Source organism: Polyodon spathula, chromosome 19 (genome assembly GCF_017654505.1).
Source record: "Polyodon spathula isolate WHYD16114869_AA chromosome 19, ASM1765450v1, whole genome shotgun sequence".
NCBI lineage: Eukaryota > Metazoa > Chordata > Actinopteri > Acipenseriformes > Polyodontidae > Polyodon > Polyodon spathula.
In genome coordinates, this window is record NC_054552.1 from 30,562,737 (window position 1) to 30,578,723 (window position 15,987).

Here is a 15,987-nt window from a genome sequence, read left to right on the forward strand (position 1 = left end):
GAAACAGTTTTGAGGGTTGGTGGTTTAAAAAAAAAACTGGCCAGTTCATGCTTTTAAGTGCTCGTGCAACATCAGAAGACGAGAGACAGTTAAGAGTTCAGACAGATTGTAAAGAGCCTTGTAAAAAAAGGTTGTAAACCCAGAGAGTTTCTTGTACCCTTTAGAAATAGCATTCCGTTAAAAGAGAGTTGTGTCATGGCAGATAGTCTATTGAAGCATTTAATCCAGATTTGAAAAACCTCCATGACAGCCAACCAATTTGTCGGTACTTGCAAACATCAAGGGGAGGGGAGGTTTATAGTTCATGTGAGTTTTATGTTAACTACAGATACAAGTAGGTTTTGAAACTATAGTTTTCTTGTTCTAAGATAGTTATAGCGGGTTTTATTTTTTTTTAAATGAAAGACAGACTAATGCTGTGAGCTCGAATAGCATGATTTATCACCTGTCGTCTGCGAGCACAGGAACAAAGGTAAGTGTCACACATGTAACCCTGATAGCTGTAATGTCACAGTCATTAACTAAACCTTTGTAATTCGTTTCAGAATTGCATGGGCTACATAAGCGCTGCGGGGCTGTTAGACAGAAAGTAGCTGCAAATGAGGAAGGGGCAAAGATCAACAACATGAATATAATTGCAAGAGAAAATATACAACAGTTACAGGCAACAATTTCCTTTCTGTGACAAATTAGGTCAAGAGGTATTTGCAATTCCGCTTTTTTGGGGTTGGGATCTCGTGGAAATTTGATTGAAACACAAAGGAGCAGCATGATGTCATTGCAATATCTGCTCGGCACTGCACCACACAGTTCGGATCACTGTCGTCCCAATCAACCTTTTACATGTGAAGATTTGTGACTATGACTACATTTCTATTTAGTATAAAAATTTAAAAAAATAAAACCTTATGACAGGATTGAGTTGATCAAGTGATTAAAGTTAAGGATGTTGAATAATAATACAGTGTCTCAGGTTTTAAATTTTCCAAGTTAACACTCCCTGTCAAACATATCATACAAAGAAATGGTATTATACTAAGGATGTGACCAAATACAGAAACCAGCAGGCTATAGCAAAGAAGTGTGGGCATTTGGTTTCCATGTTATTACCTCTGAAATCCTACGATTTATTTTTTGAAAACAGCTAGTGGTTAGACCAGTTTTTTTTTCTTTCTAACGCCCACCTATGACACACATTTCATTTATGAAATATTTAAATTTCTGGATCCTCCAAACATGAAATACTGCCTGTAAGGTTTTTTTTTTTTTTTGTCACGCAGTAGTGATGATATCATCCTGTTGACAACTGTCACTACTTGATGAGACTCATTTCTTTTTGCCACTTGCACACTGTAATTGCTCTGCTCAGCTGTCAGTAAATAGACTTTCAACAGTCAACTGACATGACAGTTGCTGAGAAGCAGCTGCTAATATATAAAAACAGATTCATAGTTTGTACATTTCTACTGAAACATCAAGCCGTCTTAAACTTTATTTTTTTTAAATCAATTTTTAAAAGAGAAAGCTTTGTTGCAAGCCAAACAAAGTAACTAAGACTCTCATGAAACAATGCCGTTGGCATTGAGTAAGATCATGTCTGAGATACTCTTGCTGCAAGCTACTGTATATCATTAACCCATTAATGTGCACTGTCATAAAACAGTCACCCAGGCACTTAATAATAGGACAATGGCTTTTTAAAACATCCTCAACAGGGACCCCAGGTATAAATGTCACAAGAAGCCCTTGTTTGACTTCCTTTATCTTATTAAAATATATGTGTTTATTGATACACCGCATTGAGACTTTTGTCCCACCCTATAACAGTCACATAATTCTGCATGCTGTGGATGTTATCTCATGCTTTTTTTTTGATACACATGTAGTTTTCAGGGTGGCTGGAGAAGGTGTAACTATGATAGCAGCAGATGTTTGTGGTGTACAGGGATTTAAAAGACCAAAGGTCTTACAGAAAATATCTTGTTGTTGAATACAACTAGAGAATCTGGATATAAACTGTTCTATTTAATTCTGGTTAAACCCTATTTTAAAAATTCCATTCGTAGAGTTGAAACCACGGTCAATCAGGTCGGGTACCCATAAAATGTGATCATTACAGCCTACAATATTTCTCAGACAGACACCTTCTGTGAGACTGAGATGTCAGCTTCTTAATATAGTCTTAGTCTTGCTTTAAAATGGTCTTCGGTGAAGAAACGATAACAAAGCCCTGTGAAATGCATTAGCTGCCAATTGTCTCAGCATGTTCTCAGTGATTTTTAATGAATCACCGGAATACGACAAGCGAATCAGGAGCCCAAGAATAATCCCCTTGTAAAGTAACGGAAACACGAGCCTGTCGAGTTGAGGTAAAGGTCAGGGGGCAGGCCCCTGGGGCAATGAAACTAACAGACAAAAAAGCTTTTGTGAAAACAAAACTAAAAAATAAATAAATAAATAAAAATACAGCATCTGATGCTGCAATGATCTTCCTGCCAAATAGCTCTGGCCATAGCAGTTTCATGGTTTCTATTTTTTCACTCTTGCTAGTCAAGGAGGTTGTGATTTTAGTAATAGGAGAACAGACCCTTATGAGGTAATGTTATAGATAGTTTTCTTATAGAAAAGAAACTTCAGACAACATTATTCATTTTCATCAGTTTTCTTTCCCTGACTCCTGCTTTGGAATTGTATTATTTTTCTCAGTTTAGATACTGTAGTTGTATATTCCTATATTGAGGACAGGCAAAGCAGTTTTGTATCTTTATATAACTACAGCTTCTTTTACACTGGCATGATCTACCCGGGTCAGAACCTACCTACTGATAAAGCAGGGTTGACCTGGGCGACAGACACAAGTACACAATCCGCGTATCAGTGCCCTGGAGGCAGATTGTTACAGACGTTTCCATTCAACCTTCTCTGAATTGAACAGTCGGCCCAAATGCTGATCGGAGCAAATGTTTCTTCATCCCTGCTGCAATCTGGCTTGTGGTGCGTCTCAAGCAACAAAAATATGGCTAAACAGAATAGACATAAAAGTTCCTTGTGGAAGTGAAAGCCTCACGCAGGCGTGGCTGTTTGTTATTGAGTCGGCTCACGAATGGTTGTCAAGCATTTTGTTTCGCTCAACCCGGGTCAAAGTGTGTCAACCCACAACCCGAGCTGGGCCACTGGGTAACTGGTTTCATACTACGCGGGATTGTGACCCGATATCCCAGAACCTGGCTCCAGACCCGGGTAGGAGTGCCAGTGTGAAATGGGCTTATAATAGTATAACAGTAAGCTCACAAGCTCCCTGGGACTCAACTGCACCTGACTAGGGTTTCAGAAGGTGTGCAGTGTGATAATTTCCCATGAGACCCTTCTCCAGACAACACTGCAGACTCATGAATATTATATGGATAACCCCCACCCCCCGCCCCCTTTACTTGAATCACAGTTTTCCAGTCTCTTCAAGCGGCACTCTCTTTTGTCTTACAAGTAAAAAAAGCATGTTCATGTTGATTGATAAAAAAAAATGTAAAAGTAAAACATAATTGCAATTTGCAGGTGCATGTTATACCCAGCTACAAATGTTACAGTTAAATTAGTAATTAAGAAATTATAAAGGTAAATTAGTGGTGTGAAATCGAAGAGCTGTGTCGAGGTGAAATACAGAGCCCTCAGTAGATGCAACAGACATCAAATCATGATATCAGTCAAAAACCAGAGAAAGTGGTTTAGCCCATGGTTTTTACTAAAGCTGTGTAGAAGAAATGCAATTATATAATTTTCTTTTGTCGTAGAGGAGAGAGAGAGAGAGAGAGAGAGAGAGAGAGAGAGAGATCTGCTTCAGTTTATTTTAATAATTGCATTTTAGTATGCTGTATTTGATTACACAACTGAAGTTCATATTTTAGAAGATATGAAGAAATAAACCATGTCCTAAGAACTACATTATTAATTTCCTCTAGAAACCACACTATAATTAGTTTTAAAAATAATTTATAGGGTTTTTTTGTTGTTGTTTTCTGTTGTTTTATAAGAACATGAAAATCAAAAACAGAAGTCTAAAAGAAATATATTTGTCATGTTCAGATTTATGTGAGAGAATGTGTACTACACGATTTAATAGTAGCTTCAAGGGTAGGCTGTATCATCCACCTGAAAGGGTGAACCACTCTCGTATCGTGCCGCCCTAACAACCTGGAAAGAAACTGCTCAATCATTAAGTATTTGATAGTAAGCTGGGCAGGGGTGTGTATCTCCATCTCTCATTTTAAACTTGAACACAGGCTGCTTCCTTTCATCCAAGTGGCCTCTGCCTGAGCACCAGTAGGCTAATAGACGCTGAACACCTGCTATGACAACGTGAACATTACTAATAGTCAACCAGCCCTTCTTTATAAATATGTGCTTAACCTCTTCAAACCATGTGTCAGGTTACACATCCAGCATTTGAGTGGGGTTTTCTTTGGTCTCTGTAACACACTCTTTTTCTTATTTATTTTCCTAAACGAGATCATTATCTCCATTCTCCTTAATATCCTTCCTTTGGCTAGGGAGTGTGATGTATGAGTTAGAGTATATCTTCTCATCAAAACTGCTTTGGGGGTTAACAGACAGAAGGTACCTGTGTGCTTGTAAAAGGAGGTTAAAGGTTTTTTTTTAAAACAGGATACTTTGAAGCTCATTCTACTGTGCAATCACTGTCTGGAAAGTACATAAAAAAAAAAAAGTGTTATCTTTTGACATTACCATGCGTTTAATTATCGCATTAAAACAACACACATCTTTTCTATTGGAATGTGTGATCAGTGGATTCTGTCTACAGTGATACAGTCAAACTGGTTATGGAAAATTAAACTCATCTTCATTAAACATAGGGGTCACGACTAAAACGGTGGTCTGTTTGTAGCATTCCCAGCAACTGGAAAAAAAACTACTGATAAGCTGATCTAATTTATCTATGCTATGTTTACTTTAATCTACCACTTTACATTGCAATGCATAGATCTGTATCTGTAAATGGCATTCTAACCTCTCACAATAAGCTACTTAATGCCACATAGTTCTTATTACACAAAGCTTTCTGTGGGCACACATTATGTCACTAAGCAATTACTATGAATATATCACTTGACTGAGAAGTTACTTCTATTTATTTGTGATGCTAGTAATATCTCCGTTATGTATGACTGCCTCTTATGATTCAGTAAAGAAGAAATCGACAAAAATAGGTTGAGTAGAATATTTTAATTGTATTTTCCATACAGATTTTCAAGATTTCAATGATATTTATAGACCACATGTTAATAGCATACGTTTTAGTTATTCTGCTTAATACAAACACACAATATGGTCAAAAATACTATTCATTAAATATAATCTCCTGAATTTTTTAGTTCTTGGTCTTAAACCTATACACCTCAAAATACCCTAAAACACTATGTTGCTTGCAGTTTCAGAAGGCGTGAATTTCTGAACAGCTTCTTTATGGTTACCTTATTAAATTATGTCTGAAGACCTGATTCAAAGTCTTGTGGTTGGAACATTTTATATCTCAATATCCCCTGTGCCCCCCCCCCCCCAAAAATAAAAGCAAAAACAAAAATTGTATTGTAATTGTAAGTGCCAGTTAACTATCGGTACAGGTTTGGCATTGTTCTCCTGTAACACAAGCCACGTCCTCTATTCAACAAGAGCCAGTGTTAACGAGTTACTTGTTTTTGCCTAGTGTTCTTTGCTTCTCTGCGTGCTCCACGATTTTTTCTTCCACACAGAGCCCTTTGCGCCTGCGTACTGCGTTCATGTACTTGCGTGACTGGTTTTCAGAGTCTGCCTTTTCACCAAAGTGCAAGTACTCCTCCTCTGTGGTGGGAACCCAGAACGGGTCACTGGAGATCACCTGACAAAAATATAAATAAATAAATAAAAAAATATAGCAAGGGAAACTAGTTTCAGGATATCCACAACAGGAAATGCAGGTAATGTGAAATCATATACGGTACAAATGAATAAGATTGTAAGCTTAGACTGCATACAAACACACTAGGACCATTTTATTCACAGAACATAGCTTAAATTTGTATTTATTTAGCTTGCTTTGATTTTAACCATTGTCAAACGTCTGGCTCAGACAGGTATGCACTGGCTTGTACCCCGGCAGCCTGAAACAGAAAGCCCTTTATGTAAAACACACTGTGAATGATGTTCCTGTGGAAACGATTGGAAAGGAAATATCCACTGCCTGCTTGGGATGAGGCAATGCCTGCAAGGACTTATGAGCTGTTAATAGAATGACCTAACAATTACACAGCAGTCAGAGAGCACAATTACTGTACCAGTACAGGCAAGCCCGGGCACCTGGTCAGGGATCTAAGCAAGCAGGATGACTCATTTAGACAGAGCAGATGGTGGGGATACTCATGGTGAGATCAGGGCAATACAAAAGCTTTATCTGCACAAACAGAGCTGGAGGCACTGCTGCGGGGGCATATACCACAATACATCTGCCACTCCATAGAGATACACAATATCCAAACCTCATCGGAGATGAAGAAACAAGCTTTTATCCAGAGCGTGTCACATGCCTGTCTTTGAGAAAATCTTTTCTCCTGGAGGCTTAGGCTACTCTGTTTTGTTCAACGTTTTTCTACATCAGCTGTCTAGCTCCTTTCGGTGTGGCTCTGTGGTCAGGTTAATGAACCCACAAGACTGCAGCACGGATTGAATCAACATTAAACCAAAACAGCAGCGTGCCAGAGATAATGCAAACGTTTATACTCGTTATATATTTACATGATCCTTTTAGTACAAACTCGTATGCAATGTATAAAGTTTCAATACTTTCAGTACTTCCTCAGAAGAACATTTTGCCACAACTTTACTTGCTACAAAGCTACTTTTAAAACTATTAACTATTGTGTATGTAAAGTTTCGGATGTTATAATTACTTCTCTTTTGAAAGTGTTAATGTTGACTAGATACTGTAATTACACCACTGTGCTCCCTATTTTTATTATGTTTATATAGGTTTGTCATTATGCATATATATTAGTGCTGGGACGAACACAGGATTTTCATGTTCGGATATTTCGCTCATAATTTAAATATTCATTAGTTTTTCAAAAAGTAATAAAAGCCTTTATATTGCTCTGAACGCAGGCAGAGACAGGATAGCAGCAGGGGCAGGGGGCGTGGCTGTGGCCCTGGCCCTGTGTGTGCGCGCCTTTATTTACAGCAAGACCTTACAATGTGTAACACGTTAAAATAGAAAAATATCTCAAGAGTAAAGAATATGTTGTGTTGGACTTACTTTACCCCAGTGAATTAACTACAAAACAAGAATGCAATTAGCAGTTCAACTTAAACCTTGCTTTATTTATTCCCGAAATACACTGTACATAAAGCTGACAACGCATTTTTTTTATTTTTTAACATTGCGGTTTCTTCACAGTAAATAGAGTCCATCGACACATTTTCATAAAGTAACAGCATGAGGTTTACTTGGGCCTTTTTGTAGCTGAACACGCAAACCAAAAATTAAATTTAACTTTAAACACTTTAAATAAAACAAACGTGCAAGTGGCGTTGTAAAGCGAAGGGAAAAAAATTCACCGTTTTGGTTCTCGTTTATTACATTCCATATAACAAAGTCACAACAAAATATATATAATATATAAAAATCACTACACAACATTTTCAGGAAGTTGGGTACTGTGTAAACAAGGCATTTCTGTCCCATGAGATTCTGACTCGCTCATCAAGCAGCACAACACATTTCTGTCCCAGATGCCTTTCCACAGATCACTAATGGTTCGCACGCATAATCTGGTTTATTTACTCTTTGCTGTCTAAAACTTTGAAACAGAGGCTCAAGATCTGTGTTGTGTTGATGCTGTGTTTTGTATTTATTTTTAATATATATAATATATATAAAATCTCACATTTCACAATGAGCTCTTTTTCATTTGCCATTTTTTGAAACTGTCTCGCAAATTCTGGTGAGCCGCTAAATAAGTGCAAGGTATTTTTGTCATTCGTAGTGAATACAAACAGCTTGTTTTTGTCCCATATACACAAAAATGTGAATTGATTTAAAAAAAATCTATTACATCGGGATGTTTCGATCTCCAATCCTTCTTCAGCTGGATGGAAAAAGCTGCAATGTTCCACAAAGTGAATAATTCATGCAGTTTCAGGGTACAGGGTAGCTCCTCAACAACATAAAGCAAGCTGCTGCTAGCTTTACTGCCGACAGAGGTGCTGGGTGCTACATTCTTGCACCACAGCAGGCAGCACTCACCTCAATGCTGGTTCCCCCATGCAGCTCACCCAATTATATTTACAATGACCTGGCATGCCAGCTACATGAGCAGCTTCCAGTCCTTCCCACTGATTATACTCCTCTTGTCTGTAACTTGTGCATCACATGGAAAATCACAGCTCAACAGCTTCCCAGGATCAGCTCACACAAAATGCAAGAGATTATCAATTGCTCTTGTCTATTACCACACCCATGGCTGTAAACAGGATTTTGGCAAAAATGGAGGAATGGACTATAACAGGAAAAAGTCAGTCGAATCGATTAATCAGCACACTTTCATTCATAAATCTGAATGACTTATGAGTAAAAACAGGGGCTTTGTACAGCTTATGTCATATGTCTCGTGTAAAACATATATTAAATGAACCTTTGAAAGTGTGTGGTTTTAAACAAAATAACAAATTTTGGAACACAATGCCTACAGGTCAGGGCTGAGTGGGGCAGCTTCTCAAGTAATGCCTGTTCTTTCATTTGTAGAAGGTAAGCTTATTTTTAACAAATCAGAAGAAGAGAGTACATTGCAGAACTGGCATTAGTTTCTTTTCCATTCATGCTGGTGTGGGAGTGAGGTATTAAACATTTTCTCAGAGAGGGTAGTGAGTTTTATCATCCAGTGTTCAGAGTCATAAGTCAACGGAATTTAAAATAAGGTCTCTTTGCTTTGGAATACAAAGGCTACATTTAAAGGATTTAAAAAAAAACTCCAAGCTCTAACATATCCTGTGTAAGGTTTGAATTAAATATTCAATTTAATTACATTTTTGGCAAGTGCCAGTTTGAACAATTAAAGTCATGTGTGGCAATGGATACTGTGTGACCCTGTGTACTGTACAGTTGAAAAGAAGTGCTGGGAGGAATTTGACACAGGCTCAAACACAACCAAAGGGTGAACACATCCATAAGCACATACTTCAGACAATTATTATTGTGCAAAAGAGAAATACAAAACTGCCACTTGTTAGCAAATGCTGTGTAGACATACCACTCTTCTGTCTGGTTCTGATTTCACTATCAAATATATGCATCGTCAAAGCAATGACATAAGTCTAAATTCTGAACATTTTAATTCAACTAAAAGGCATCTAAAAAACAGTCAGCAATGTTAAAAGTTTCTCCTCTTTTCTTGGATTAAATTAATGAAATGTTCTTGAAAGATGAGGAAACGGCAGATCCCTGACTGAGCCCTTTGTCTGTTCAAAAGCCAGGTGCAGCCTCTGACTTGAGCCTGTGGGGTGAGGGGAGCTATCTGTCTCCAGGAGCCTGACAAAGAAACCCCACTTAATCCGTGTTTGTATACAGTGTGTATACCTGTGGCATTATTGAACTTCTCTTATCCTAAAAGCAAACAACCCACTGTTAAGAGCTGTCTGACAGGGCTGGTTAGCACCACTTCTTTGGCATAGGTATAAACATTTCGCTTGTTTAAAATCTCTTCTGCTATGGGTAAGCATTTTTTTTTTTTGCTTAGAAAGAAACAATGTTACCTTTGCATAAAAGATAAAGGATTATAAGAGGCAGTCGTTAAGAGCTGTACAGCACAATTCAAAAGTTGTCAGCAGCACCTTTATGAATGACTTTCCAGTGGAATGTCTAGTGGATCCAAGGCTTATACCATCCCTGTCAATCAGATTTGCTAGCCTGAATCTTTGGGAAAGGTTGCACTCGCTGTAAGCCAGAACACCTTTTTTTATTTTTTTCACTAAAAGGGCTGCAAACACCTGAGCAATCCAAATCAGGATGGCAGACTTCAATGAACAAAGGCTTGGGCCATTTGCAAAAAAGGAGCATATTTGATTTTTTTAAACAAATAAATAAAACTGAAAATACTCAAGATATCAATTTCCAAGATACATTAACAAGATACATTTCAGTGTTTGACATTTATCTGTTAAAGCGTCCAAACACAAACATTACCCACAAGGCCAATAACACTCTACCAACTGGCATATTTTCCATAATATGCACAATTAGCTACTTAACAAATGACCTTGGGAGTCTATTAAATGTCAATAATAGCCTAATATCCCATTCTGCTGCAATAATCCTTCTGCAATCTAACAGCAGCTCTAATCTTTTTCAGCTTTCAGTTTCTAGCCATTCTACCTGTGGGTGGACAGATCCCAGAGGTCATGTGACTGGTCTGCTTTTACCTTTATGCAAATAATTTGAAATCATAAAATGTGCTTTTGAATAGAATTTTTTTTTAAAATGATGAACATAAAAATAAATAATAATAATAATAATAATAATAATAATAATAATAATAATAATAATAATAATAATAATTTCACTTAAGCATTGGTTTGGAAAAATACATCTTTTTTTGTTTTTCACACAGTCTTTTTAGAAGCTCCTGCTATTGCTATGCCATCAGCAGTGCCTTCTGGGCTGATTCAGCCTGCCAAGCTCTGAACATACTGAACCAACAACTGGGACCAAACCAAGAGCGTCTTAGAAGTGAGAGCATGTGGTCTGTTATTCAAGCCAAAAAACAAACAAAATACAAACCCAACTCAGAACTGTACTTTCTGATACATACATTCACCTTCAAAACTGTATCCATAGTTTACACCACCAGTGTGTGCCCAGTGAATCAGGAATCCTCCATTTCTGATTCTGTACTGTGTATCAGTAAGGTAAATACAGACCGCTTTGCTGTGATGATATTTTACTGCTGCTGTTCAGTTCAAACAGAAGAATGCCACAAGCTTGTGTAAGAACAGTTATGCACATTGCTACGCTCATGCCAAAAACAGTAAAAAATAAACACAGTATATACCAAAAAGCTATAATGACCGCTCCATTGTAAAATAAAATTTCAGATCACAAGCCAAATTAATAAGCTCAAATGTTTATTTCTGTAGCTAGAACAGAGAGGCTGGCATGCTACCCTAAGTGACTCTGGGAACATATGGCAATAGCTGTGTCCAGCCTAGATGAGGGAGACAGAAGCAGGTATAATGCCTCTGAACATGTGGTGTCTCACAGCTCTGATCTTCTCTAACCCCTGGAAGCTATCTAATTACAAGCCTGAGTCCCCCACACTGACCTTGACTCATGTTTAATTCAAACTTCACAGCTTGGGGGTAAAAACCTTTGGTCAATGTGGGCCTGTGCGGTATCCCGCTGCTTGCAGTACAGGCGTATGACGAGTTCAGCTAATTAGAGGCTGTAGGCACAGAAAAATGAATTTCTGCACCACAGTACTGGTTGTGACATGCATTATAATTTTTTTTTTTTAAATAGATGTACATAAACTTGAAGGGCAATTATGAAGAATTAAGGCGAAACAGCCTCTTTCATGTTTATACATGCAACTCTAGTATAAACATGTAGCAGCTCTGCCATAAACAACCACCAAAAACAGCTGTTTCCCTAACAATTGCAAACCAAAACCTTCTAAAATTGGATCAGCTCTAATCAGTTTGCATTTTGTACTCTTATAACAAAAAATAATATTGCAAGTTGCACCTAAAATATCAGCAGTGGTAGGAAATAACTTCCAATATGAAATGCTCTTTTGCTGTTAATCAATGGGACAGTTTTCTCTGCATATTTCCTCCGAATCCTATATAGCCCTTCTAGTTTTTAATGTCCTCTAGTAAAAATGAAATACGTACTACTGAAACTCTATACAGTTCCAACCATTCACAGGGGAAAATGCCAGCGTTATGTTTACTTTTCCAGTTATTATGTTTCCTGCAAAACTAGCACTGGGAGCCATTCTTTTGTTTGTGCTGTACAGGTTCCCACTTTAGGAGAGACACAGGCTTGACTTGACCCATTCATTTTTATGTTTCAGTTCTGCAACATATTATGTAGTTAAAAATCAGGCATATTTAAAAGAATTACATAGATTAGTGACATACCTGGGTACAGTGAATTACATGCACAGTCATACACAAGCATTTTTTTACACACAAAAAACTGGTATTCCTTTCTGGCACAGCTACAGGAAATGCATATCAAAGATGAGCTGCCATTTTTAAATCTCTGGTTTTTTTTTCCATTACCTCCCAGTGGCTGAAGACCAGCTGTGGACTGGCAAGGCCACTCGTCCGCTTCCTGATCTCATCTGCAAAGCCAAAGCTCTCCGCTACTGGCAGGACTGCCTTAATAATGAACACGCCTGTGCCTTCTTTCATCGCCTCCTGCAGCACTCGGCCCTCTCTCTTGGACAGGACACCATACACCCGACCTGGAAAAGGGAAGCAAGCAGTCACAGGAATCTACTACACACGTGTCCAATTCCTGCTTTTAAAAATAACGAGTATTCAGCACTGAGATCTTTTTTTTTATGTTACACCTACAGTAACTTGCAAAAAACAAAATTATCTCTGCGGCATTAAAAACAATGTGTTAGTTTTAAGTTGCCGTCAAACCGTTGCAGCACTTTATAAAGGGGAATCCTGCTTACTCATTTGTCTCTTTATTACTGTTTATTTACACATCAGCTACTTAGGATACTGCTGTGTGGTATGCAGTACTGTGCAATACACTCTTGGTGAAGATAAAAGGGATGCACATGAAAACACTGCGATCCCAGAAAAACAAATCATTTGCATCTCCGTTACATAATCCATACAGGACGGTCTCTTGGGTCCCAAATATTTCAGTAATTATTGTGCATCCTAAAATCAGACATGCAATTATCAGAATTGCGTTCATGGATTTTGGCATTTGTTGACAGCGTCACAGTAAGTGCAAATGGAACCATTGTGAGTTAATCATATTCTGTGTGGTTCAGTAAAATGAGTTTGTGTCCAGTTCATACGGTTTTAACATCAATGATAGTTTAACACTGTTTGGGCCAATTTAAATGCAAATCTTTAAAAGTGTCGGCATGCTTGTCTGCAACTAAATACCTAAATATTTAGCATTTTTTTTTCTGAAAGGAGAAACACATTCTCATAACAATTACTTAATCTGGATTGAATAAACAAACCTGCCCTATCAACAGGGGTGAAAACAAGACCCCCATTCCATAGCAGTTCGATCCATTTCATGTTTATTATGTGCTTAACTGGCACACCTGAGCTTGCTACTGTACTTATACACTGGGACTAATTAGGCTCCTAGTAAAATCTGGAATGGCTCATACAGCTATGAAATGGGAGTCTTTCTCACCCACTGCTCTACTAAAGTGGCATAAGCAGTACTCAAAGAGTAAGTGACGGGTTCTGGCTTCGATTCAATAAACTCTTGTCTTGCCTCAGTGGGGGGTCCAGCTACTGCTGAAAATGAATTAATATAAGTCATTGTAACTATATTTAGCCGACAACTGCCCTTTGTTACAGAGCTCAAAAGGATGACATCACTGCATCTGAACACTGACGTTCCACTGCAGCTTCCCATCGGGGAACAGTGAAAACTATTTCCTTTATATACAGTAAATCATTTTAAATCTTGGGACAAAAAAAAATAAAAAATAATACTTGTATTGGTAAATACATTAAAAAGTAGGAATTTACAGTTGGCTTGGGAAATCCAGTATCTGGACCCTTATGTCTTACCTAGTACCTCTGCAGTGGCCATGATTTCACAGGTGTACATCGCAGCCAGGAGGCGCTGGGGTTTAGCCCGGAATGCCTGTCGACAGGCATCCTTCATGGCTGCTATGAGCTGCCCCGAGAAGGGCCCGTAGCAGTCAGCAACGGCAATGTCATCTTTACGTTTGTAACGCCCAGCGGTGCTATTAGAGTGTGGACTAACTTGAGCATGTGCACCCTGAGGTGGTCCTTTATAGTTATTGCTGGCTTCTCCCTCCGCTTGCTCCTGCAGATCCTCAGTGGTCTCCTCTTCCACGGAGTCTTGATGATGTGTCTGTGCAAAGTGCTGGGGTGTCTTCATGTCCCATTTCTCCACAATGAAGCAGACCCCCATTAGAGGTTCCTCACACATAGGTCCGGAAAGTGTGGCCAACTGAAACCCACTAACTATGCTGTTGTCAAAATCCCGGTACACTCCAACCTCAGATCTGTGTTTATCTAAACACTGCCAGACTGACGGTCTCTGGTAACCTTCTAACCTGTTAAGTAAAATGTTAGGCCCACATCGGCGTGGACCGAACGTCCAAATGTGGTTCACAGCGCCCCTCCATTTCCGCCCTTGTAGGTGGGTCTCCAGCTTCTGTTTCAAGTCCTGGATGGCCTCTAGGGTTCTCTGATTGATCTCCAGAGCCTCCCTGCCTTCCTTCACATTTAAGTTGAACTGCTCCATTGTTCGTATGAGGTCGCTGCTGTCCTCCAAGAGCCAGGTCACTTCTTCGGGAAGTGGCATTGCTCTAATGCCAAGGGTGGCCAATTTGTTTGAGGTAGTCAGTGTGACCAGTCCATCAGAATCAACCTGGAATCCTTCACAGTACTTGGACTGTTCTCCCTTTACTTGATGTATCACAGCAACCTTGTGCTGTTTCCCCATGTCTTCATTCACCATGTCCATCTTCGGAGGTCGAATTATAGTCTCTCGAAATGGAATAATGGGCTCTGAAGCACTGATCTCTATCTTGGCAAATCTGCAAATGACAAAAGAAAAAATCCAAGCCTGAAAACTGTTTTTTTCGGACAATATGCAACTGTACCAGAAGTTTTCTGAGCCAAAATTCATGGCAATACATTTTGCATGCCAAAAAACATTTTTTTTTACCATTAAATTACTATTCACACAAATGGTAGAAAAATCACAAAAAGTAATGCTTTAAATTAACTGGAGCAGTAATGCAGATATTAAAAGTTGTTACTGAGCATTACTATACTAGCCTATAGTTTATTTCAAAACAGAAGGAAATGCAATTTGCTAACCACCATAGAAGACAGAATATTAACTAAACCACAAATATATTTAGTTTCTAATGTTTATTGTATGAATCTTATATTTATTATAAGAATTACAGCTTGTAGTTTTCTTGATCGTTTTAAATTCCTAATTTGTTAGACAGTATATCATATTGTGCATGCAGACATAGCGCATTCATTCATAAAAACACTTCTCGTTGTTTATCCCTTACTTAAAAAATAAAATAAATTAGCATAATGTAATATTGACCGCTTAGCTATCATTAAGTGTAGCTACAGAACAAATAACAGCAGCAGTTTGTTTGACACCAGTTATAAGGACACCAACTACAGTATATAACACACAGGAAGCACTACCCAAATGATACAATTAGAACATGTTTTACATTTTATCAATTATTTTTTAAAATCGAATTCCAAATACCTAAGTACCAATTTACCCTCTAACTAGGAACTTAAAAATACATATCTAATTTTACACTGCAGATTAATATCAAATAAATCCTCTTCGACAGCTCCCCAGTAAGGAGTCATAATGTATAGAACTAGATCCTCTTCGACAGCTCCCCAGTAAGGAGTCATAATGTATAGAACTAGATTATTCCGTTGCTGAAGTGCCCTTGATTAAATTTCAAGACCTGAAAAGCCAACTTGCATTACTAAAGGAATATGAACACGGTTCTCATCATTTTCTTAAGCACAGCAAATCCCATTAGTAATAACCAAACTATAGATGACAATGAATTCTAGCTTGAGTTCAATAAATGGATAAAAATCAATATACTGCAGGCCACACTGCTGATGATTTTATGTTGACTTAAAAAAAAAAAAAGGGTGTGTATTCCTACCCTTAAACTCACCTAATTGTATTTGAAACAGTCA

The 15,987-nt window shown here is 38.2% G+C and overlaps 1 protein-coding gene across 1 annotated transcript in view; it reads right to left on the bottom strand.

The window, feature by feature from the left end:
* Positions 1-5,226: 5,226 nt before the first annotated feature.
* efl1 (elongation factor like GTPase 1) overlaps positions 5,227-15,987 on the bottom strand; it is a 62,088-nt gene continuing 51,327 nt past the window's right edge. Inside the window, exons 18-20 of the mRNA XM_041218696.1 lie at positions 13,825-14,825; positions 12,325-12,509; positions 5,227-5,890 (exon numbers count right to left, since the gene is read on the bottom strand). Coding sequence (XP_041074630.1) covers positions 5,702-5,890; positions 12,325-12,509; positions 13,825-14,825 — 1,375 coding nt within the window. The 3' untranslated portion in view covers positions 5,227-5,701. The remainder of the gene's footprint in view (positions 5,891-12,324; positions 12,510-13,824; positions 14,826-15,987) is intronic.